The 26,479-nt window shown below is 47.9% G+C and overlaps 1 protein-coding gene across 2 annotated transcripts in view; it reads right to left on the bottom strand.

Moving 5' to 3' along the window:
• The window catches only part of LOC119180984 (uncharacterized), a 204,611-nt gene that overhangs the window by 92,807 nt on the left and 85,325 nt on the right, over positions 1–26,479 (bottom strand). For both annotated transcript variants that reach the window (XM_075885269.1, XM_037432141.2), the window contains one exon: positions 22,128–22,274. In XM_075885269.1, the coding sequence (XP_075741384.1) occupies positions 22,128–22,274 (147 nt within the window). The remainder of the gene's footprint in view (positions 1–22,127; positions 22,275–26,479) is intronic.

Genomic DNA, 26,479 nt, shown 5'->3' with positions numbered 1-26,479 from the left:
CGTCTATAGATGTTCAACACATCGCGGTTTAGGAGCCCATAAATGTGTGAGATAGCAACTGAGGTACACTTCCCTTTAATAACAACCTATTCCTCCACGCTCTACGCATGATCTTCGCCGTTGTTCCTCTTTTTCGCGCGATGCGATTGAACTACGCTTAACACCCCACCGGACGCCTTTTCACTTGATGTACCCTTTCCCATCCACTCTTTCTCTCAAGCAAAATAAAAAACATAGCTGAACCGACCAATCTTAAACACGTACAACTATACTGGACGCGTCCTTGGAACATACGCGCGCCTTTTCGCTATCGACCATATCTACATTGTGCCGTCGGCCGATAAAATACAAGAGAAAGGACCGGGATCGACTGGCACCCGTTCAGTAGCAGCGAACGCTCGCACACACTTTCAGCGTCTTCTGACACACACGCGGACGTCTTCAACGAGCGTAAGTGAAAACCCTTATCCCCACGTTCTGTTCAGTTCCGTCCTCGGCCGGCTAAGAAGTAAAAGAAAAAAAAATAAAAGAAGAAGAGTGTAGAGATCGCCCGTCACACGCTCATGCGCACGCAACACCGCCACAAAATACACGTACGAAAATACATAGGAAACAACAATACGGCATTATACACACGTCCCAAGGGTCGAGAAATCACACTCGGGAACAGCGAGTTCCGAACAAGGGGTGCCAATAAACATGAAAGAAAAGAAGGGAAGAGGGTGAGGGGAAAAGGAGTCACTCGCGATGCAATCTCTCTTCTTCTTCTTCTCGGAGGAAACAAGCGTGGCGGATGGAGACTGGACGCAATACCAGTGCATCGGCCGTGCGTACGTAACATAAACGCAATGCCACGAAAGGAAGACAGCGTCATTGTTGTGCGCGCCGCCCCTACGGGGCGCCACTTGGAGCGTCGGCGAAGCGGCAGTCGGCCCCACAGGGGCGGACAGGAAACGCTATTGTCGAGGGGGCCAAAAGGAAAGCGGCCGCCACGACGAGTGACCGGTGTCCGCTATTCGCGTGTATTATACGAGTCGCAGTGGTGCTCCGGTGCCCAGTGTTGTGCCTCGCCCAAGTTCCACGTGGTCTTCGCGGCCTGCTGGCACCTGGCAGCTGTTGATGAGTCAACCCTGCACCGGGACGGCGACGGACGCGGACAATCGGGAAAAACCACGTCGCCGGCTCCTCTTGACACAAAAGTCGTTGGCCAAGCTTTTGTCAGCCGCCGAGAGCAACACTCCGAAGCAGCGTCGACCCAGCAGCTGTACGGGGTATTCTGCCTTGCTTGAGTCAACCTGGCTGCATCAGGGAGCGACTTTGCGCATGGGATTCCACGTCATCTCACTGTGGTGCCACGCTACCGCGTGGGGTCTCCCTCACCAAACAGCGAACTGGGCATGCCTTGCCCCCTTTCCTAGGTTCAGAGGGAGGCGGTGTTTGGCTTTCCCTCTTCGGGGCCGGAGAGGAAGACGACGATCTCATTGGAGTATCCTGCGCATAAATTATCTTTGCAAGGGATCTTGGGAAGGCGGACGATGTATAAAAACGCTAGCGCAGAGGCGCTCGTGGGTGATTCTCTTTTCATGTTGTACCACGCTACCATGTAAATACTGTATATAAACATTTTTTTCTCCTTCTCCGGCTTCTCTACTCGTCCTCTCCGGGGACTCGGATGGCCCGAGTCCGCACCACGCTACACGAAGGCGCAACAGTGGCTGGCAGCTTATGGGATTCGCCTGCGTCGGCTGCATCAAAGTGGTGAGTGCCGCGTGTTTGCTCTTCTTTTCGCCAGACTCGTTAGCGCAGATGGTCGGTAACGTGGTAGGGTGATTGTGGTAAATTTTGATTCGCAGACCAAGAATTGGGTGGCTCGTGGGCAAAATTACCTTAGAAGAGAAACGGTGTGCATATCTAAGATGGAGAAGTTTAAGGTCCAAGAACTCCTCGAAATTTGTCAGGAGCTGAATATTTCGGTCGGCTCGGTTAAAAGAAAACAACAAATTTTGGAGCACTTGGGAAAAGAGGAAGTGAGTTTAGAAGAGGCCATTGAGGCCAGAGAAACCATTTTGGCAAAGAAAGAGGAGCGTGAGCGCTTAGCCCGTGAACAGAGAGAGGAGGAAATAAGGAGGGATCGCGAGGATAAAGAACATGAAATCCGTCTGAAAGAACTGGAGCTTCGTATGTCCGTGGGAAATCGAAATTCAGGGGGTGGAGAATCAAAGATAAAGGATCTAATCCACACCTTCAAGGCGGGTGACGACATTGCATTATACCTCGTGCATTTTGAGCGAGCATGCGAAAATGCAGGGTTTAGTAGGGAGACTTGGCCACAAAAACTGATATGCGTACTACCAGGCGAAGTGTCCGATGTTATCGCAAGAATGAATAAAGAGGACTCCGAGGTGTATGACAGGGTAAAGGCTGCATTGCTACGAAAATGTCGCCTATCGACAGAGGCTTTCCGCCTGCGGTTCAGGCACTCTAAGAGGGGCAACGAATCTCATTCAGACTATGCCTACCAAATTAGAGCCAACTTTGAAGAGTGGCTCAAAAGCGCGCAAGTCTATGGCAACCATGACAAGGTCATTGAGTTGATGGTACTTGAGCAGTTTTACCGGGGAATTCCCGAGGAGGTAAGGCTTTGGGTGCAGGATAGGATGAAAGACGTAGACATGAACAGGGCAGCAGAACTCGCCGAAGATTACTGCTCACGCCGTAGTCTCCGCAGTACACCACGAACTTCGGAAAAAAATGAAAAGGTAGAAAGCTGGTCGGGAAACCAGGGACGCAAGAGGTTTGCAAGAAATAACTGGAAACCCGAGAATTCCAAGTTATTAGACAGTCAGCAGGGAAAGGACAGTGAGGGGACTAAGGCGGCACCTTCATCAGGTTCAAAGGCGCCGGGTGACATAGCGCATGCGTTAGAAGCGCGGAAGCCAGTTGTTTGCTACAGCTGCGGAGAAAAGGGCCACATGGCCAGGAGCTGTAAGAGGCACATGGCATTTGCCACAATTCAGGAGTCAGAGGATAGCTTAAAGCTGTTGAAGCCTTACATGAGGACACTCTCAGTGAACGGCCGAATGTGTAGGGTATTGAGGGACTCGGCGGCCACAATGGATGTAGCGCATCCAAGTTGCGTATCTTCCGAAGACTATATAGGAGAGTGTGCCTGGATTCGGCAAGTGGCAGAAAAGCAAAGCGTCTGCCTACCGATAGCGAGGGTTGTAATCGAGGGCCCTTTCGGCCAATTGTGTACGGAAGCAGCAATTTCAGCCAACCTTCCGGAGCACTTCCCTTACCTATTTTCAAATAAGTCTGAGGAAATGTTAAAAACACGTGGAGAATCATTTGCCACCGAAATAGCTTGCATGGCCCTTACCCGTTCGAAGGCGCGCGAGCTGACGCAACAGCTGAGCAGCTCACCCTCTGGGGAACAGACGTCCGAGGGCAGTGTAGGAAAACCTGAGGTAGTTGCGACGGAAAATGAGTCTGCCATGCGAGTTGTCGAGACGGAAACTGGGGCTATGGTCGGCAACAGCGAGGAAATATCTCTAACGCCCGAAAACGAGGACTTGGTGACAGGCTCGGTGTTAACACCCGCGTCCACCAGTTGGTGTCAGCTAGCCAGAACCGACCGTGCAACGCTAGTGGTCGATCAAAAGGCGGATCTCGCACTCTCTATGCTGCTAGATGCCATACATAAGGAAGGTAACTCTAGAAAGAACGTTTCGTTCTACACCCAAAACGAGGTGTTGCATCGCAGGTATGAGAACGCTAAAGGGCGGGTCTACAACCAAGTGGTAGTTCCACTAAAATACCGGCGGAACATTCTCGACCTGGCCCACAGCAACGCCTGGGCGGGCCACTTAGGTACACTCTAAGCCAAAAATGGCCAAAATGGGAGCAACGGCTGTTTTTACTCCTTCAGACCGACTGTTACTCTCCGAAAAGACCAAGTGGAACAAGATGGCCGACTTGTTCGAGAATGGGGGAGCAACTGTATTCATCTTAAGTTTGTAAGGGAGCAACGGAAGGAGGAACCGCTGTAAATGCTCTCGTCACGCAACGGTTACTCCCAGGCAGGACACCGCACACAAATATGCATGCCGCCCACATTGATATTCATGGGCCAGATTATTGTTTGTTCTGTGTGCCAAGCTTCACCAAACCAAAACAGTGATTTATTTTAGCATCCGTAGATAATAAGATAGCAGCGCTGGCTGAACACAGAAGGCCTGAGAATACAGTACGGCAAATACCTAACACACGCAGCAGCAGAATGGAGAGTTGGCACGTCAAAGCGGACCGAACGCCGAAACACGTGCAAAACAACAATAAAAAAAGCCTAGACACGCCGTTCGTCCGCGAAGTAAGGGCGTCAAAGTCGATCAAGCACCGAAACACGTGCATAAGGAGCCCCCCGCCCAGATATATCGGAGAAGAAAAAAAAAAAAAAAAAGCGGACCCAGACGCGCTTCTCATCAGCCATACACTTAGTAGCACGCTTCACCGTGTAGTTTGAGGGCAGAATGACAAATCTGCGCCCGCACGAAAAGTGTGGCGCTAGCGTAGCAAACGATGTAAGTTACAAAGTAATTTTTATTCAGTGTTTATGTTGACTAGCACTAAATAAAAATTACACTCAACATTTTATATTTATTTATGAGTTTTAGTGTACCTCAGTTTTTTTTTATAGGTGTATTAGGAAAACACACTGAAATTATTGCGCTGACGCCTGAGCTGCCACTGCTCGACGTTTTTTTTTTTTCTCGGCGCAACTTGGTTCGCGTTCGCACTACTTACTCATTTTCATATGGTCTGTGGTTGGCGAGCACATGGACGTGCGGACTTGTGAGCTATGTTTTGATCGTGTGTGTGTGTCGCAGATTTGCGTTTCTACTTATTCATGATGAAGGTTAGTGTATATTTATCTTTATGGAGCGCGAAGTAGTTGTGGATTTTGCGGCTGGGTGGAACAAACACATCGTAAACACGTCTTCAGCTATCTGCAAGCCTGTTCGCTCGTCGGACAAAGGACTGTGCATGCATCAGCGTGCAGGTGAGTGGCATTTCCAGCAACATTAATGCTCTTACAATACATTGTTGAGTGGTTGCGCTATTGAAAGAGAAATGATTTGCTCTTATTCACCGTATCCATTGCTAGCCGTATCGGACTAAATTACCTCTATTACCGCCTGCATACCCTCTTGCTTCCCCTGTCACCACTGCAGTGCCAGTGTACTTTTGCAGTTAAAAGTTCATTTCCGCAATACTACCTCGCTTGAAAAAAACATTGGGGCGGGGTTGTAGCTGCATTCATACTGGCACTTTTCTACCATTGGCTTTATATAATGTTAACGGCTGAGTGTTGGGGCCTTGGGCCGCATTTTTTAGAGATGTAAAGTGTATGTAAATCAGTGAACAAATCATTGTCGCATCACTTCACTGGCATAGCCAGGCGGTTGCGCACAGAATTTTTTTAGGCCGGGCGTAGGGAGCCCAAATTGACGACCATATTCGCTTGCCCGGCCTATTCAGATAAGCGGACCCCCCCCCCCCCCCCCCCTCCCCGCACGCCTAAAAAAAAAAAATCTGCCCACATCACTGCGTCACTTGCTTCACCTCTGCGCTGAACGTACTATTTTATAAGCGCACCATCAAGCGAGCAGTTTACATATTGACAGAACAATTGGAGGAAGAATGACCCAAATCTTTCAGATTTCTTTAGTGATACAAAACCTTAGCAAAACTGAATATTGTAAAAGACAATCATAAATGCTGTATGTTCTCGTTAGCGCTGTCATTATTCTGCATCATGAAATCTTTATGCGCTGTGAAAACTTGGCATGCCGTTGAAGTCACATCTCGACGTTAATACCAATCGACGAAAATTTCGACAACCTCAATAACGCCGTTTGGGATTTGCCGCATGCACATAATTAGGCTGATTCCCACTTGGCTGTTCTTAACCTGACTTCACTGCTACCAAATGAAACAATATTTGATGCATGTCTTTTACTTTTTTTTCAGTGATATGACACAAATTTGGTTATACTGCAGATAAAGATGTTCCCAACGATGCTAAAGTACAGAAAGCAAGTGAATTTTGGTAAGTGCAGACTTTTTGTACTACGTATATGAAAGCATCGCTTTTTAGGGGCAAACTGTGCATGTGTTGGCCAGAGAATAGCTCATTATGCCACATGGTTACACTGGCACTGACAATTCGACATGGCTCCGCTGGCCCGTGTTTGTGCTCACACTGTTACCGTTAAGATAAAATGTTTATGTTTTCATTGCAGGGATTGCTGTTTGTACTAAAAAGCCAACTGCCAAGATTTGTTTATGCTGGTACTCCTAAAAGTATGCTTTCCCTATTTACATGGATTTTGGCTTGCACAAAGCATAACACTTGGGCCTAGATTCACAAAGCTGTCCATGCGCAGGCCTTCATAACAGCGTTTCTTAACTTGCCTTTACCCTGTTTTCTGCAGATGTTTCGTGGGTTTAAAAGCGCCACAGCATGTTGACCTCCCACACTCTGAAATATTTGCGTTCAAAGTTCCGCAAGAGTGGGCTTAACTTTCTTGTGCACCTCTTTGCTAGTCCAAGATACTGAAGTGTTATGCTCTTACTAGAGGTGGCAGTGTTTCTAATGTTTGTATTTCCATCACATTGACCAAGTATGCGATCTTGGCTTGACTGGTAGCACATCCTCAACAAATGTCTTTGTGGCACGTGTAGAAGGCAGTACAAAATAAATAGGCAGACATTCACACCGGGAGCTAACTTCTAATAATGCTTTTTTTTTTTGGAAACCATGGTGTGCTTATTCCAATTTGTCTAACAAGCAGTAACCTGTTTGGCTGTGAACCAACAAGACGTTGAACTAATGAAAGCTTCACATCTTGTTGCTCTCAAATATATATGTATTGGCAAGCTATCTGTGACACTGTCAAACAAAGAATCAGAATATCTGTGCATGCCTTAAGATATATTGCTTCGTTTACATATCTCGTGGCTGTGACTCGTCAACCGAGTGAACGAATGCACCCTAGTTTTCTAAATTTAAAGCATTTTTTGAAGGTAGCACGGTCTACATTTATTTGTCTATAGTTTTGTCCAGCCGTTTGTGTCAGGTACAAAGAAATATACTGAAGATTATCATGTAGCCTCTGCAAATGGTTGCTTTCAAGCAGGCTTTGCATGCTTGGCTTGTGCCTACAGGTATTGCACAATTCAAGACGCAGCAGCGTATGATAGAACAGTAGAATCGAGAGCAGCTATGTGCACGAGCTAAATAAGTATTTTAACATGAGCGGACAGTACGTGTTATTCGCCACACACATGACCTCATTTAGAATGCCCATTGGTGAATGGGCTCATAGAAATGTCACTCAGCTGTGTATAGGAAACAAGTTAACTGTACCTAAGGGTATCTTTAACTGCTACAAATATGCCTTGTTGAGGTGCTGCACATTTTCTTCCAGAATATTGCTGTCTGAGACATCATGTGAAGAGCGTCTACCACATCAGCATTTATATGGCTTGCCAAGTAACGTTTGGCCGAACCTTCCTTTTTTTCACATTTCGTTTTGCAGTAGACATCCTAGAATGTAAGCGCTGCTGCAGTGTGTGTGACTCATTGTTATGAATTGATTCTGGCATGTTTAACCTCACACTTCTATTTTTTTTCTTGCAGCAATGAGATGCTTCACATATGCCTGCGGTGACGTTCTGCTGCGCTAGCCTGATGGAAACACCAGCTGCGAAACTTGAGTTCTTCAGAATTGGAGAAGTTGCCCTTCTCTCACCAATGATGACACAGACTGCCCTATGCTAGAAATTCAAGATTGTTTTTCCACGGATGACGCAGAAAACCTTTGATGTATTATGGTGTTTGTTTAGTGCTGGCTGTGGTGTGGCGAAGTCTACTTTTACGTGTGGTCACAAGTCGCCTTATAAAAAGAACAATAAAGCATTTATTTTCCTTTCAATATTGTCCACTTTTTGTGTTAGAAGCACCCAAGCAGTGCTCTTCCAGGGAGCTCTCGCCATGTGTTAAGCGTGTGACAAGCATACTCGAGATAAATACTCATTTCCCCAAGGAGTAACTGGAAGCATGTGCAGTTGGTTTTCAAAGAGTAACTGCGAACACGTGGGAGGAACGGTAAAGAGTAACTGTTGCTCTTAGAAGAGCAACTGGTGGGAGTAATGGTTGGTTGGCAGGGAGCAACTGGTGGGAGTAACTGTTGGTCTGCAGGGAGGAACTGGAGGGAGTAACTGTTCATCCCCCGAAGGAGGAACTGAAAGGAGAGCAACGGTTCCTCCCTCTGCAGTTACTCCTTTTAGGAGAGTAATGGGAGTGGCAATGCAATTGCTCCCTGAAAGGAGCAACCCCTATACCCCTGTTGCTCCGTTTTGGCTTAGAGTGTATAAAGAAAACGAAAGCTAAGCTGGCTCAGGAGTTCTACTGGCCCGGGTGCTGGAAGGATGTAGAGATGTTTGTCCGTGAATGCGACACTTGTCAGCGGATAGGAAAATCAACAGACAAATGGAAGGCACCAATGAAACTAGTGCCAATAATCACAGAACCCTTCCGTCGGGTCGGCTCGTGATTGACATCGTGGGGCCTCTGCCTCCATCTAAATCAGGATATCGGTACGTCCTGACCACGCTGTGCGTTGCCACCAAGTTCCCGGAGGCAATCGCACTGAAAGAGTTGAGTTCAGTATGCGTGGTGGACGCATTGTTGTCTATTTTTTCTCGGGTGGGTTTTCCCTCGGAGGTACAGTGTGACAACGGAAGTGTGTTCACAAGCTGCCTTACGACTACATTCCTAGAACGCTGCGGGATAAAAATCGCGCATAGCTCTATTCACCATCCACAGTCGAACCCTGTGGAACGCATGCACTCGGTCATGAAACGCGTTTTGCGAGCTTTGTGCTTTGAGCATAAAAGTGACTGGGAGGGGTGTATACCAGCTGCGATGTTTTCTCTGAGGTCGGCCCCACACGAGAGTACGGGTTTTAGTCCGGCTGAACTTGTCTACGGCAGGAACTTGAGAGGTCCGCTGCACTTGATACGAGAGTCATGGACTGGATATGGGGAGGACCCTAATGTGGTTTCCTATGTACTGGATTTATTGGGGCGACTGGGGACTACACGCGAAGTGGTGGAGAGCAACATGCGCGCAGCACAGGCGCTTTCCAAGGCCCGTTACGATAAGTCAGCTCGAAAGCGAGTCTTTAGAGTGGGCGATGAGGTGATGCTGTTGTGCCCTTCAAGAAAAAACAAGCTGGACGTACAATGGGAGGGACCAGCGACAGTGATGTCAGTGCTTTCAGACACCAACTACGAGGTAAAGTGGGGCCGGAAATGCCCCAAAGTGTATCACAGTAACCTAATGAAACCCTACATGCGACGAAAAGCAGTAGTAAACCTTGCACTCAATGTTCCTGAGGACGAGGGCGCGGAAATCCTTTGTCTTTCCGATGGCACGGTCAGCAGCACATTGTCAGATAGGGTAGACACAGGGAACACCCTAAGTAAGGCTCAAGAGGAAGATTTAGAGCTTTTAGTACAGGAATTCGCTACCGTTTTCTCCGAGAAGCCAGGCAAAACGGATGTGATTAAGCACGACATTGAGCTGACGGTTAACAAGCCGATCAGCTGTAAGCCGTATCGGGTGTCACCTAGACAGAGAGAGATACTAGAGGCCGAAATTCGCCGCATGATCGACCTAGGTGTTATCATCGAAGCAGACAGTGATTTCACCTCGCCTTTGATTTTGGTTGAGATTCCGGGCCGTGATCCAAGGCCATGCGTGGACTATCGCCGCCTGAACTCTGTAACAATCGACCAGACTTACCCTATTCCTAACATTGAAGAGAGGGTAGAGACAGTGTCTAAGGCGAAATACATTTCTACGCTAGACCTTGTTAGGGGGTATTGGCAGGTCCCTTTGACAGAGCGCGCGAGTCGATACGCTGCTTTTATCTCACCCCTGGGCACTTTTCGTCCTTTGATGATGAGCTTTGGGCTCAAGAACGCACCGTATTGTTTCAGCCGCCTGATGGATAAGGTTCTCCACGGGCTCGAGAAATTTGCGCTGCCTTACCTAGACGATGTGGCGATATTTTCGGACAAATGGGAAGACCATGTTGAACACCTTCGGATGGTTTTGGAACGGATCAAAAATGCAGGTCTTACGGTAAAGAGAGAGAAATGTCATTTGGGCTGTGCTGAAGTAAGCTATTTAGGGCACATTGTAGGAAATGGGCGTCGTCGACCGTCCGAACTCAAGGTAGCCGCGGTGGTCGGTTATCGTCGTCCCAGCACTAAGACCGAGATGAGAGCATTCCTCGGCCTCACAGGTTACTATCAGCATTACGTCCCGAATTACTCCGAGATTGCCAGCCCTTTGACAGATAGTTTACGCAAGACCGAACCTGTGAACATTCAATGGGACTCTAAAAAGGAAGACGCTTTTCAGAAGCTGAAGCACGCATTGAGTGAGAAACCCGTCTTGAGGGCACCGGATTTTGCAAAACCTTTCACTATTCAGTGTGATGCAAGCGAACGCGGTTTAGGAGCAGTGCTATGTCAGACGGACCAGAGTGGAGAGGAGCGGCCGGTTTTGTATTTGAGTCGCAAATTGAGCAGCAGGGAAGAGGCTTATAGCACTTCGGAAAAAGAATGTGCTTGCATTGTTTGGGCCGTACAAAAACTAGGCTGCTATGTTGCTGGCTCTAAGTTTATTATAGAAACTGATCACTCTCCACTAACCTGGTTACACCAAATGTCACCTAAGAATGGTCGTTTGCTCAGATGGAGCATAGCACTGCAGCAGCACAATTTCGAGGTGCGCTACAAGAGAGGTGGCCTTCATACAAATGCAGACGCCCTAAGTCGAGCGTTTTGACTCGTCAAAAGACGCGGAAGGTTTGTTTGATTTTTTTGTTTACCTTTACCTAGTTAATGTGTACTTTTTTTTTTCAATGTGTTACAGTGAGGGCATAGAGAAATTTTTTACTGACTCCCTCGTTGTCCCGAGCTCTACAGTTTGCTTGTTTAGCTTGATTATAATGTTATCTCGATTCCAAATGAAATTACGTATGAAAGAGTTACTGGACACTTGTCCCGATTGGTATGCACATTGTTTCCTTGAGCTTAAGTTATTAAGATAAGATGTTTGCTTTGTAAAATCTGAGGCCTGGCGATGAGAGTGGCGTGCACGCGGTGCTTGTCGCATTGTGTGTGGCTGACAAAGGTCGTTTCTTGGAGCTTGTCACCCACTTTTCACCGAAGCGGGGCGCAGAGGCCAGCTCTTGGAGCATTCCAGTTTGACCAGGCCCTTCGAGAAAGCAAGAGCCTTGCCGGAACGTCGCCGACATCGACCCGGCCGAGCTGCATGGAACAACTCGACCTCCCGATGTATCATCTGGCGGCGGGGGTGCTGTTGTGCCTCGCCCAAGTTCCACGTGGTCTTCGCGGCCTGCTGGCACCTGGCAGCTGTTGATGAGTCAACCCTGCACCGGGACGGCGACGGACGCGGACAATCGGGAAAAACCACGTCGCCGGCTCCTCTTGACACAAAAGTCGTTGGCCAAGCTTTTGTCAGCCGCCGAGAGCAACACTCCGAAGCAGCGTCGACCCAGCAGCTGTACGGGGTATTCTGCCTTGCTTGAGTCAACCTGGCTGCATCAGGGAGCGACTTTGCGCATGGGATTCCACGTCATCTCACTGTGGTGCCACGCTACCGCGTGGGGTCTCCCTCACCAAACAGCGAACTGGGCATGCCTTGCCCCCTTTCCTAGGTTCAGAGGGAGGCGGTGTTTGGCTTTCCCTCTTCGGGGCCGGAGAGGAAGACGACGATCTCATTGGAGTATCCTGCGCATAAATTATCTTTGCAAGGGATCTTGGGAAGGCGGACGATGTATAAAAACGCTAGCGCAGAGGCGCTCGTGGGTGATTCTCTTTTCATGTTGTACCACGCTACCATGTAAATACTGTATATAAACATTTTTTTCTCCTTCTCCGGCTTCTCTACTCGTCCTCTCCGGGGACTCGGATGGCCCGAGTCCGCACCACGCTACACGAAGGCGCAACACCAGCTATATAGCCGTCGATACGTTATATGCCCGGCGAGGTCGCGTCGAGTCTGTGTGTGGCTCTTGCTGTTCTTCTCTCTCTCTTTCACGCCGAGTGTACGATCTGCGAAGTATACGCATTCGCGCATTGCTATTGTCCGACGCACGTACGTGTGTGTCCCTGCCACCGATCTACTAAGCGCTTGGAGCCGCGCGCGTGTTATGCGGCGAAATGAGCGCGTTCCGCTATTGTTTCGGAGCCCGCTTTTGTATGAGCCTTGCCGGTATTCCTCCCGCTCGTGCATGGAATGGGAAACTGGCGCATATTGAGTAAACGATGTGACCGTTATGCAGCGACATCTCGGTGCCGTATACTCGAGGAAATCGAAGTTAACGGTACGTGAACGTATTACAGCGTCACATGTCCAATGGATATATTTTCATTGCAATTTTTCAAACGCTTTTACAGCTACGAGAAATGCAAAGAACTAGGAAGTCCCATAGTATACTACATTACATAATCACCATCATCAGCCTGACTACGCGTGCAGTACAAAGGCTTCTTCGATGTTCCGCCAGTCAACTCTGTCCTGCGCTTGCTGCTGCCACTTTATATCCGTAAACTTCATAACCTCATCTGTCCACTAATCTTTCTGTCTCCCCATCAACCGTCTGCCTTCTCTGGGAATCCAGTCAGTTACTCTTAATGACCAGCGGCTATACTGCCTACGCGCTACGTGCCCGTCCTATGTCCATTTCTTCTTGATTTCGACAGCACCCGGTGGTTGTTCTGATATACTCTGCTCTCTTCTTGTTCCTATGTACCTATCATTTTTCGTTTCCATTGTTCGCTGCGTCAAACTACATTGCATCGGGCTGCTCAAAGGAACTCCTCCAACCACTTGCGACAGACACAGAAATGGCGACAACACGCACTTTGGAGCAGTAGGAAGCGCCACTGTCCAGCTGTGACCTAGATGGCCGACCAGCAAGCGCCGCTTGACGAGGTTCGACGGCGGATAAGGCTAGTGGCACCCTCGATCTCGGCTCCCAAATGAATAACTTAGTTTTTAACAAAGTTCTTACTGTTATTTTCAGCCCCTACAAGCAAACGCTTTGAGGCGTCATCGAAGACGCCTCAAACTCCTGAACTCCTGAACGCACGCACAAAATGATACCGCTGCTCCCTTATATATATGCTGCACCAGCCGGTACGCTATTTATGAGGGTGTTGATGACACCGATTGTTGATTATTTATACCCTAAAGCGTTGCAAAGATCACTGAAGTCGAATACCGCTTGTTCAAATTGTTGCAACACAGCAGTGAGGTGTGGTGGGCATATCTTGAATTCGTGTTAACCAGTTTTATTGCGATTAACGCGCTTACAACGGAGTGATTTTTATAAGTAAATGCAAGGGATGTTCCAAGCCTTCGTTACATAAAAGCGCTTGTAGGACTCTGACAAAACAAAAAAATAAATAAATCTAACAATCTGATTCTTCCTGCTCAGCTACTTTCTGTGCTTCATGTCACTCCAGAGCATACATGTTGGAGGGGCGTCACCTCCGTTGTACCACCACAATAGTGCGTGCCATGTATACGCTGAGCTGTACCCATTTGCAAATGGCGTCATAAACTGCGAACAAAGCCCAAGGAGAGCGCGAATGTTGATGCAGTGAACCGGCGTATGAGAACTTACCGAGTAAAATTAGTGCGAAAATGATCCGTCATCACCTAAGGTGCTGCGACGAGGGAGGTATAGGTCTTCCATTCGAGTTAACTTACACCGAGTAAGTAGTTCTGAAAGAGCAGCAGCTTTCACGCCGTTTGGGCCTTTGTGAGCCACGATGGTAAAAATGAGACTGGCGTTGGAGTGAAAGTTACCACACCGCAAGTGAATGACCAGGCGAAGCGCAAATCATCCAGCGGCGTCAAGAAAGATCGTGTATTTCGCCCGGACGATCCTTCTGAGTCGATTATTCACTCACGCACTCGCCTACGCTTGCGCACTGAGGAGAGTAAACTGCTGGTCTAGTTCAGGGGTTTCGAGCCCGCGGACCTTTGGCTAGCAGCGCGACCAACACGTAACACTCCTCGTCTTAAAAAAAAAAATAGAAGAGTTAAACATGTGTTATCAGGCTACACATACGTAAAAGTTTGAAGCATCCTTTCTGGGAGGCGTCCCACACGGCCATGATGGGTTAAAAGATAACCATAGAACAAAAAAAAAAAAGAAAACCGTATTACAAAATCGCCATCCAGATAGCAGTCTTTCTGGCTATCAATATCAATATGTTCCTTGATCCGCAGACGCTTGATTCCCCTCAAAGCTGTCCGATACAGCATACATGAAAAAGGTCTTTCAAAGAGCAACACTAGCTGAGAATACACTCAAACTGCACCCCCCCACCCCTTTTGAGGGGGGGGGGGGGTCCAGTTTGAGTGTACTCTCCCAATTAGCCACACGGTGGCTAATTGGGAGACTACACTTCGTGACTGCGGCCTGCCATGTGAGGCGACTTTGAGCCCCTGGTCCAGATAATTCGTAATCACTACTCGTAACTCATTCGTGAGTACATCGGCAATGTAGCAGCGTGACATAGATTCACTAGATTACCAACACGCTCCCTAATGAGTTAGCAGTGATTATTTATTCGCTATATCGATACTTCATTCTTCCAATGAAGGCGCATATCATTGAGTAAGTATAGGCGAGTGCGAGGGTATATCGTCGACTAAAAAAACAAATCGTCGCGGAGAAAAAGAATACACTTCTTTCCATTCAGATACTTTTCAAAAGTTTCTCTCAGCCCATCAGTTTCTTAGCAACATTTCTATTACTAAAAAGACACAGCCAAGCAGGTCGCCAGAATCCCACATGGACTCTTGACCCTACACGCCTCCTCGGCCCAACAAGAGCAGAACACAAAGAGACGTCACCAACGGCGGAACAGCAAATTATATTTCGACGGACCTGACAAGCAGGCACTGCGATCCCGCTATACGCATATGTACAGTGAACCGATGCGTGCGACGAGACCCCCCCCCCCCCCCCCCCCGCTAAACCGAAACCGGGAACCAAGACTTTTTAAGACCGCGGCGCAGCTCTAAAAGGTCCACGCTTTCCTTCGTGTCGCAGCGAGTATAGGGCGCGTGATTCAATCGCCCTTTCGGCAAATAAGACCGCCAGCACACACGGGGGACAGGTTCTGTGACGGTCGAGAGACAGAGAAGTGGAAGCGACAGAAAAGAAAAATCCACACAGATGACATAGAGAGCTTCCCGCGCAATCATCCGTGGGCCCTGTTGAGAGCACACAGAAGGTTCTCGCGGCGTACCTGCAGTATATGCACGCCGCACGGGCTTGGACTCCGTCCATTTCCGTTTGCGCGCGTTGTCCCTTAAGATCCCGCGGGAAGGCAGGGAGGGAAGAGAGGCGAGCAGTGGGAGAATAAGGCTAGGGAGTTATGGGAACGGGTCTGTCTCGGACAGGCACTCAGCGGCGTCAATTAGCGGCACGCGTCAAAGGAAATCGTCGGCGCTGCCGTGTTGACCCTTGAACCGACCCCTGCTGCCGCCTCCCTAATTCCCTCAAACACCCTCGTCTCGGCGACTCCCTCGCTAAAAGAAGTCTGGAGCGCACTCTGTTGTCAGACCCGCGCAGACACTCTCCTTCCTTTCTTCGACAATCGAAGAGAACTGTTTGCATCGGGAAAAACTATGCTTCGGGGCTTTTGAAGGGTCTGTGCACGGTCCGTCCGGCAGCGAAGCCTGAAGCGTCGCGTGGTGCGCTCGAAACGTTTGCCGGTATTTGCGAGTAGTGTTTGCTTGCCGCAGAGCTCGTGCTAGGACCAGTCCACAGTTGTAATAACAATGGCTGCTGGTATTTCACGTGACAAAACAACGACATCATTACATACGAGGGATGCCGTAGAATAAGGCATCGGAAATGGCGACCACCTGGTATTCTTCAACGTGCCCTTAAATCAAAGTACACTGGCCTGCAGCGTTTCGCCAAGCTTCTTCGAAATGCAGGAGTCGTGACCTTCGGGTAGTCGGCGCGTGTCTCCATAAGTCGGAAATCAGGATCCACAGCAAAGCATGCAACAATGATACGATGACTCTCTACACACACACACACACACACACACACACACACACACACACACACACACACACACACACACACACACACACACACACACACACACACACACACACACACACACACACACACACACACACACACACACACACACACACACACACACACACACACACACACACACACATCTTATTTCAGCACTGCACGTTCGGGATATCATGTGGACAGCTGGTCCAAGCCTAAGGCCGTTCCACATCACCCAGAGGGTAAACACACTGCGCAAGAGAGCCAGGAGAAATTGAAATCGAAGATCACGAGGCTCCTTTCGTTTCGCAAGCCCGCGTCACCCAGGCTACATGCAGCCTAGCCCATTTTAAATCGTACAAGGTATATACGGGCGTCCTCTCACGTTGAAGATGGACCAGGAAATGCCCTAAGGCATCGCTGGCCGGAAAGCAAGCTGCCTAGCTCGCGGCACGGTGACAGGCAGCTAGTGCGTGCGCGAGACGAGTTTCGGACTTATTCTGCGTGGTTGTTTTTATTTTGACGCTAGGGTGTATACAGTATATACCAGTCCTGTTGGACAAATCTTCGAGAAAATTCATGTGCGGCGCCCTAGTTCAGTCATTGGACTGTGAGCGTGCTGCGTCGTGCTCCAGCAAGTAGTGTGCTTGAAAAGTCGTCGACATCCCTGCTATGAGTTACAATCAAGAAAATAACGGCTGATACCTTTTTCGTGTGAATTGGTGACAACGCGAAAGTTAAACGCGTCTTCAATATAGTGTACGAGCAGTTGCGGCTTCTTTGCACCTTAATACTTATACACTACACAAAGTGTTGAAAAACTCATTTAACTGGGGGTGTGGATGGATCCAACTTTTCCACTAAACGTTTTTTGTCTTAAGCGAGGCTTTCATGAAGGCTGCTTTGATGAAGACGGGACGACAAGCAGAAACGTTCGTTCGTTTCAGGGACACGACACGCTCTGTTCAAGAATTTCTCATCTTTTCTAAATTCGATCCTCCCCTCATCTGTATACCTTCTTTGAATATGTGAAGTGCGCATCACTGCAAAAGTTTGGTTGAAAGCCTTTCGCGTGGATGCCCCCACGTTCACGCCTTCATAGCGCCTTTTCCATCCTCACCAATAACGCTGACGATCCATCAGCAATTCCTCACGGTAGCTGGAGCAACTGCCGTAACAGGTGGTGACCACGATGAGTGAATGAAGCAACAACGGCCGTTCGCATATTGTGCTTTGAGGAGCTGAAACAGACTTCTTGAGACACACCGGCGTGTGTGTTGCTTCCCATATGCCTCGTCTGTGTCACTTTTCTTCGCACCATTGCCTGGCATTTCTCATTACTAATATTGTCTTACGAAGAAAATGGGCCCTTTCATTTAAGCTTCCTTCCTTCGTATGTGTTATGTAGTTTATACCGAACCAGACAGACTTCTGTCGAATGTTTACTTTCACGTTTATGTACAATACGACGACATTGTTTCTAAACTGCTATCCTACAAAGTGCTTCGCCAACTCGCGGAGTAATAAATTAAAATGAATATTAACTAAAAAATTTAACAAACCGTCAGTACGTGACCCATACGAGTGTATATGTACGTCATTGATTTGTACGTCAATACACTTTCACGCTTTCGTATGCGCACAGTGGCTTCGTATATCGCGTTCACCTCGATCGCACATGCATGCAATGGGCAGACCTTGACTATATTGAATGGAGGCAAATAAAGCAGCCTTTGTAATAGTCGAGCAATGCCGAGCTGCGCAGCAACTGACAAGAAGGCAAAGTGGAACTCCCTTGACTGCAGAGCGTAAGAAAGTGATCTCCAAAAGAATGCGCGCGGACGGAGGGACGCACTCCGCGAGCAAGGAAAAGAGAGAAACACTCGCACTCATTGAGGCATGGTCAGTGAGCCGCCCTCAACCGAATCTTCTTTTTGATCCCGAGTTCCATTTGCATTTCGGCTTTTCGATCTTCCCGTGGACGCAGGGCAGGTATAGGAACGAAGCTTCACACTGTGCCTTTGTACAAATTCGGCAAGAGCATTCGCAGAGCGAAACGGGAAGAGAGCGGGAAGAGAGCGGGAAGAGAACGGTCCTAGCGCGTTCGCTTGGAAGACTCGAAGACAAAATTATTCTCCTTCTTCCCACTCGTTTCCATTACTTCCTCCGCACCCATCCCCCCTCTCCACCTTTAAAGCTTTCCGCACCTAACGTATACTCTTGAATTGCGTGTCTCAGAGATAGGTGGCTAGCGAGCGCCCTGTACTTCTTTTTTCCCCACTGCCTCCGATATAAGAACGGACCACTCTTGACCAAGCGACAATGTCACGTGGTGACGTCACAAATTTCAAAAATCTGCGACGTTACGACGAAATCGCGTTTCCTATTTTCGCATAACTTCACGTTAATACCGACGCCCAGGGTCAGTTTTGGCCTTTCAGCTTAAAGTGTAATTGAAAAAGACACAGAACTTGAAACAGCGCGTCTAAAAAAAAAAAAACTGCGGCACAAAGCTTTCGGTTCTGGCTTCGCCATTTGTTGCTTGCTTATAAAGCGAACCGGGGATCACGAGGATTTGATTGATTGATTTGTGGGGTCTAACGTCCCAAAACCACCATATGATTATGAGAGACGCCGTAGTGGAGGGCTCCGGAAATTTCGACCACCTGGGGTTCTTTAACGTGCACCCAAATCTGAGCACACGGGCCTCGACATTTCCGCCTCCATCGGAAATGCAGCCGCCGCAGCCGAGATTCGAACCCGCGACCTGCGGGTCAGCAGCCGAGTACCTAAGCCACTAGACCACCACGGCGGGGCGGTGATCACGAGGCTTGATCTGGGTGGTTCGCTAAGCGAACGCTAAGGGACGACTGATGCCTCTTTTCTTTTATCTTATAGGGTGCCCATAATACGAGAGACACCAAATATAATAAAGGCGCGAGCCTAAATCTATGCGTACACAGTCTCCACTCAGCAAGCACGAGTCGTGAATGCATAGGAATGCACTATATGTGTAGACACAGCGAAACAAGGTGCTATGGAAACAGATTTTTCAATCAATCAACATTTCACATCACCGACACTTCTCGTGAAACGAGCTTTCCGCGTCGAAGAACAGGTTGTATATTGAAACGGAGATTTGTCAAACGGCGGCGACTTTGTGAAGTAAAGCAGCAGTCCATGTAGGATTCGGCGAACCAGGATGTTGTATGTTGCTAGAATTACTGCATATGCTACTTCGAGATAGCAGCGTTGCGGGTGTGTCTTCCAAACGCCGTTTGCAACCGTGTTTTTGCGGAGAAGCTGACGCCCGGATTAATCTTCATGTTTTCCGACGCTTTCGAAAAGAAGATTCTCGGATCGTGGCACTGAGCGTCACAGGCTAAAAGAGCAACGCGGGCGCCGCTACTGTTTTTAAAATCGACCGGTTTAAGGAACCACTTATAGGCGTGTGATGGACAGGCGCACATGTTCATTGACAGTGCTTTCTTCACTCTTGATTGATTGATTGATTTGTGGGGTTTAACGTCCCAAAACCACCATATGATTATGAGAGACGCCGTAGTGGAGGGCTCCGGAAATTTTGACCACCTGGGGTTCTTTAACGTGCACCCAAATCTGAGCACACGGGCCTTTTCTTCACTCTTAGGTCTTTCTTTTAACCCCTCCCCCAGTGTTGGGTAGGAAACCGGGCACGCGTCTGGTTGACATCTGCCCAACCTTCTTTCCTTCCTTCTTCTTCTCTTCTTTTAAACGCTGCCACTGCAGCGAACTCGACTAACACTATGGTCACCGGCAGTCAAGTGAAAAATCGGTCTTCAGCACGGCTAACATATCGATCGGCGGCATGCTTGGCATGTCACGTGCAAAAACTAAGTGTGGCTTCACCGCATAGTTGTGGTTGCTAGCCAGACCTTCGCACGACTATGCTGCCTAAAACTAGCACAACTGCATAGTTGCTACCTAAAGACCACACAGTGCATGCTACCTGATGGTATACGCTACCTAAAGGTGGCATACACAGTAACTCTATGTGCTTCAGGCGGATTTGTACTTGCGAGATATTCAGGAAATTTCCCCGCCTTCCTTAAGAGTCATCTTGAAAACACCACTTTTGTAAAAGCGAAGCGCTGCCGGGCCACCGAAATGACGCGTACGGCGAGACGCATCAATGCACATGCTAATGGGCCACGAGCCATTCCTTGTACAGTGTTGTGTCGCGGCCCCCATCGGAGGGTCTGATCTTGCAGAGCCATGCTGGTTGAATCAAATACTTATAATCGGGACTCTACGTTTTCGGAGTTTATTATTCTTGAAATTAGATAGATTTGTGGGGTTTAACATCCCGAAACCACCATATGACTATGAAAGACGCCGTAGTGGAGGTCTCCGGAAATTTTGACCACCTCAGGTTGTTTAACGTGCACCCAAATTTGAGCACACGGCCCTACAACAATTCCGCCTCCATCGAAAATGCAGCCGCCGCAGCCGGGATTCGATCCCGCGACCTGCGGGTCAGCAGCCGAGTACCTTAGCCACTAGACCACCGCGGCGGGTATTATTCTTGAAATTCGGAGGGTGTTTTTTTTTTTGAGGAAGTTCGTCATTCTTCGGAGTTTATTTGTCGCAAACGTCAATTTCTCCAAAACTCGGTGCTTAATTTCACATCATAAGTTGTCACAATGTCTTATTAATTGTATTGCATCATAAGTTGTCGGAATGTATGCTTATTAATTTTATTTCCAGTGAACATGAGTTGCATTGTTGCTGATAGCCCTGATTTCCCGTTCTTTCATTTCACTTCCAGTCCATTCAGCGTGTTAATAAAGACCGTTGATGCGCACCGCTGTAAACTTGCCAAAGTGTACTTTGGGGGGGGGGGGGGGGAGCTATGCAAGCTGCCTCTCAGCTTTTTCTTCCGGGTCTGAGTGGGAATCGAACCCGGGTCGCTTGCGTGGCAAGCGGTTGTTCCACCACACGGCCACGCCTCTGCTTGTGAATGCAGCGAAAATAACTCCATCCGCTTGAAAGTGCAGCGAAAGCAACTTCCATGCTTTACAAACGCACGCGTCATGCGTTCGTGTTTCACGATACAACATGAAGTACTGCCGTAAATAATGCGTGCAACAAGCGTATACATTGCCATCGGGCGTCAGAACGTGGAATTATCATGACTTCGTGGTTTAAAGCCAGTCACCCACTACAAATGGCACACATGCATCGGCACCCTTGAGGCCACGTAGTGGGCGAATAGCAAGTGCGAAAAGATTTCATACACTAAGTGTTTGAAGTACGCAGTATAAATGTATTATAAGAAAATGTATTGCTATCGCGTTCAACTTTTAAAGGCGAAGTTTAAGGGTCACCCTATAATAATAATAATAATAATAATAATAATAATAATAATAATAATAATAATAATAATAATAATAATAATAATAATAATAATAATAATAATAATAATAATAATAATAATAATAATAATAATAATAACTACTATTATTATTATTATTATTATTATTATTATTATTATTATTATTATTATTATTATTATTATTATTATTATTATTATTATTATTATTATAGCGAAATTTGGCATGATATGTTACCTCAGCACGTGAACACTTGAACTCGCTAAGTGCATTTGAGATGCTTGGAAAGTTTTAACCGCAGCCACAATACCGTGATGTTAGCAAGGTACTAAATAGAATTAATTTTCATCAACATGGACGACAACATGGACGTATACACTGGTTATACAATATATATGGTAGATAGTCTGTCACGGGAAAAACAGAAACGTAGATAGAATGAAAAATCTCTTCGTCGTTGAGGTAATATGATTTCCTAAGTGCGTTCGGGGACACATTTATCCGTGCGAATTTCCACATCTTATCCACTCACCTGTCTCGGACTCCTGGTGCGGAAGACGTGACAGTGCCTCTGGTCGGCTCGCTGTCTCGGCTCTCGCGCCAGGAAGGCGAACTGGAACTGGCCCGGGTTACACGTGGCCCAGCAGATGCGCTGCACCGCGTGCGCCATCAGCACCGCCTGCGTCGTGTCGGCAAGGCTCAATTCGCATGCAAGCCACTCAATCAATCAATCAACCAGCCAATATCTATCTATCTATCTATCTATCTATCTATCTATCTATCTATCTATCTATCTATCTATCTATCTATCTATCTATCTATCTATCTATCTATCTATCTATCTATCTATCTATCTATCTATCTATCTATCTATCTATCTATCTATCTATCTATCTATCTATCTATCTATCTATCTATCTATCTATCTATCTATCTATCTATCTATCTATCTATCTATCTATCTATCTATCTATCTATCTATCTATCTATCTATCTATCTATCTATGTCTTGGCCATCTCCTGATGGAGGCGGAAATGTTGTAGGCCCGTGTGCTCAGATTTGGGTGCACGTTAAAGAAACCCAGGTGGTCGAAATTTCCGGAGCCCTCCACTACGGCGTCTCTCATAATCATATGGTGGTTTTGGGACGTTAAACCCCACAAATCAATCAATTGGCCATCTCCTGATCGTTTCATTTATTTGGGATGCATTTGCATTGTACGACATGAGTACTATCAGCGTCAAATGAAACCCGAACAGTGGCAAGCTTTTGCGATAGTGTAGTGCATGCCGTCCAGTTATGACAATTGACAGACGCGCGCATCGACAGATTTCCGCATATTTTTGCGTGCCTGTTCGTAGTGATAAGTGGACGGCACGCACTATAGCATCGCAAATGCTTGCCGCTGTTCGGGTTTCATTTGACGCTGATAGTACATGACGTCGTGACAGATGACAACGTACCGTCGTGCACATGCCAACGGCGTTCGTAGTTTTTGCTGCAATGCGCTATCGTAATGAGGTGATGCTTAAGCTCACCAACAATGCACGCGCATGTTCAGCCTTGCGACTCTCGTGCACTGCAGCAAAACCTACAGGTTCACGTCATACTAAACTGAATAGTGAGCCAGGATAAAAGAACCTGCACTGTCTGTGTGTGATCACCTTCCGCGGGAAGTGTCATTGGGGGTGAAATGTTGTCGGAAGGATTATCGGTGCACATTGGAAGAGCTGTGCTTCCCCTGAAGAACGCACAATCATTCACACACAAAGTGGTTCTAAGAGAGAAAGGAAGAGAAAAGTGAGGCCCGTAACTGTATGCTTCAGCGAGCGACACCTCAACAGTAGCTCACAAAGAATGGGGGCGAGGAGGGATTAAAATGATAGGAATAAAGGTGTAGAGAGAGAGAAAGAGGCATGAGGTGGTAAGCCAGAAAGCGACGACATACCGAGGGGATAGGAGAGATAGTAAAGATAAAAACACGACCACAGGAGTCCGAGGACGGGGCACCACTTGCGAGAGCTCTTGTCGGCGTCAGGAGGTGGCGTAGAGCAAGTCCAGTCGCTCATAGCTACACTGTCGTCGGAGGTCGGCGTCAGGAGATGACGTAGGGCGAGCCCAGTCGGCCAGAGCTACGCTGACGTCGGAGATCGCAAGGGCACAATCGGTCGGCACGGAATCCAGCGAGCGAGTCCCAATCATTCATAGATACCGGTTGCTTGAGAGAAGCTATGGTATCCACTGCCCTGTACCTTAGCCCCTCATTAGTTCCTGTATGAGACTGACGAGGATCGAGTATGCTTTCTGCAGTTGTACAGTGGACTCTCAATACCTCTCTCCCTCCCTCGCCATTCCACATCTTTTCGCGTCGGCCTGATGAATCGAGGAACACGGTGGTCAATGTCCCGAAGCCACCATGGTTCCAGCGTTCTCTATTCCGCGAAAGGTCAATCGCCTAAACTCCTAAACGTGAGAGAATTGGTGTAAATTGCATATATTGCCGAGCTGATAAGATAAGTGAAGCACTCTTCTGCCAAAATCCAGACGACGTCTAATACACAACGAAGTAGAAAAACAAAACAGAACAACGCGGACAGGTAAAGATAAGAGCTGCGAGGAGGAAGACAGAAAGATGGAAAGCAATAGGCGCACCTGTGTCTCGTCGGCCGCTTTCAGTAATAGAAATAGGAAAAGAAAGAAAAATGCCCGGTGATCTTTGAAACGCTGTCTCTGCGGTGGTGACCAATCAAAAGGAATCGACACCGCCCCGCCCCTCAACGTGGGAGGTCCTATACCCTCCCTCTCCCATCACCTAAGGAAAGAAGCCGGCAGGTGGCACGCACGCGGTCGCCGTGAGATGGTTGCGATTAGTGCCACACACACGCACACCTTACGCTGCGAGCGTGTACACTTACACGCACTCTGATTCTCCTCCTCTGTCGGTACGTCATTTTTTTTTCGTTTTCCGGCTTAAAAGGGCGGCGTTTCGTCACGCTTATCCCCTGTCCTTAAATCTCGGCGTAGCTAAACCATAATAAGGCAGGGCCTCATGTTGCGAAAGCCAGGCCACACTTTGAGCGAATAGAACCGTCAGACTACGTACGCCTGTTGAATATGTGTAGCGTGTGGCAGGGTCTCGTCAGAGAAGATCGTGACCGGCTGCTGTGTAAAAAAAACGATTTATTGCGGGTGCAGTTGTCTTGTTGGGTATAGTGAGCACAGGTGGGCAAATAAAGCCCCCCCCCCCCTCCTAGAAGGGAACACTGCACACTTTTATGATAGTGAGCTTATATGTAAGTCGGTTACAACATAAAAAAGAGAACGTAAGCTCCACGCACAGAACAACAACGCGTCTGCCCTTCGCTTGACGATAGTTATAGCGCGAGAACAAAACGACGGCATAGAGACAAGAAGGAGACGAAGGACTGTGTGTGTGTGTGTGTCGTCGTTTTGTTCTCGCGCTATAACTATCGTCATGCCATACCAACTAGCCCAAGCGGCCACACTGCCCTTCGCATTTGTGCTGTAGCTGCATGGTTACGCGAAATACATCTGTGTTAGCTGGTTCCCGTTAGAAGAGTGAGTAGCATCGATGTCAAATGAAAAGTAGACAGCGTCAAGCATTCGCGATGCGACCGTGAGCACCGTCAGACAGGCGCGCATAGGCGCAGTGTTGTCAAGCTGGATGTGCGCGCCATAGGTGGGCAAAAAGCAGAGCTCACTCAGAATCACTCGTGAAGCATGCCTCGCTTTGACGACTCTCTCGGATTCCCACTCGACACTGATTTCCTCAACCGGACTAACTCGGACTTGCGAAAATCTTCCACAATCGGACTCAACCAAACCGTTACTCACTTAAACTCACTCAGTTGTCACGGCTCTGTCGGAGTCCCAGTGAGAATGAGTCAGTCGACTCGTGAGTCTGTTAGCGTATTAGTAGCGGTTTCGGCCAAGGTGTTAATGCTTTTAAACGCCGACATCTCGAATAATCCACGTTTTTGATATCATATTTTTAAATACGAGTTATCAATGGCTGCAATCCAGTAATGACATTGTTATTGCAAGTGGTGATTCGCACGAGATGTTTTTACCAAAATTTTTCTTTGAAGAACAGTGAGTGAGAGGGTCAAGCCACTTTTCCTTGCCCTCCATAAATAACACATCTGTTGAAATTAATATTGAGCAAGCATATAAACGCCTCTGCGTCGGTGTGCAAGTAGGCATTAGTATAAAACGCGACCATAAGGCTGATGGTAACGCTGAAGTTGAGTAGACAGGACGGAAGGTCGGCACAATAATGTGGAAGCTCACTCAGACTTACTTTGCCTTTAGGGTTCAGTCAGACTCACAGTCAAGGCTTTCCTCAAGCGGAGTCCCACTCGCCAAAATACCGAAACGTTACCCGGAATCACTCCCGCTCACGCCTCAATCTGAGTTTAAGCGAGTGGACTAATGGGTGAACTTGCAGACTTACGCTACACTGCGCGCACGTCGGTGGTGTGGTGACTGGCGTGCACGCGCTCAACCGCTGTCAAGAGTTGCCGCAGTTAGCGTTTCATTTGACGACGCCGATAGTCGTATTTTTCGACCAAAGTGTACAAAACTCATATTAAAGAGTTAAAGGTCCACCGTTATTACCTAAAACACTAAGTTTGGCCGAGCAGCGATGTCGAAATGACTGACGAAATTATACGAGGGCGTTCAAGTTTCCGACCTAAAACTAGCTACGCAAATGCGCGTTTGTGTAGCAAAGTGAACTATCTGAAGTACTCGAGAAGGGTTCGACGGCTTTAGGCTCTTCCATAGTCGAGTACGTCTTGTGCTCTCCCATTGTAGTGTACCTAGTACACTAAATCGTTACCCACTTTTTCCAAACACGTCTT

This window comes from Rhipicephalus microplus, unplaced genomic scaffold, assembly GCF_043290135.1.
Source record: "Rhipicephalus microplus isolate Deutch F79 unplaced genomic scaffold, USDA_Rmic scaffold_107, whole genome shotgun sequence".
NCBI classification, from domain to species: domain Eukaryota; kingdom Metazoa; phylum Arthropoda; class Arachnida; order Ixodida; family Ixodidae; genus Rhipicephalus; species Rhipicephalus microplus.
The sequence above is the reverse complement of the archived record's forward strand: the minus strand, read 5'-3'. Positions and strand labels throughout refer to the sequence as shown.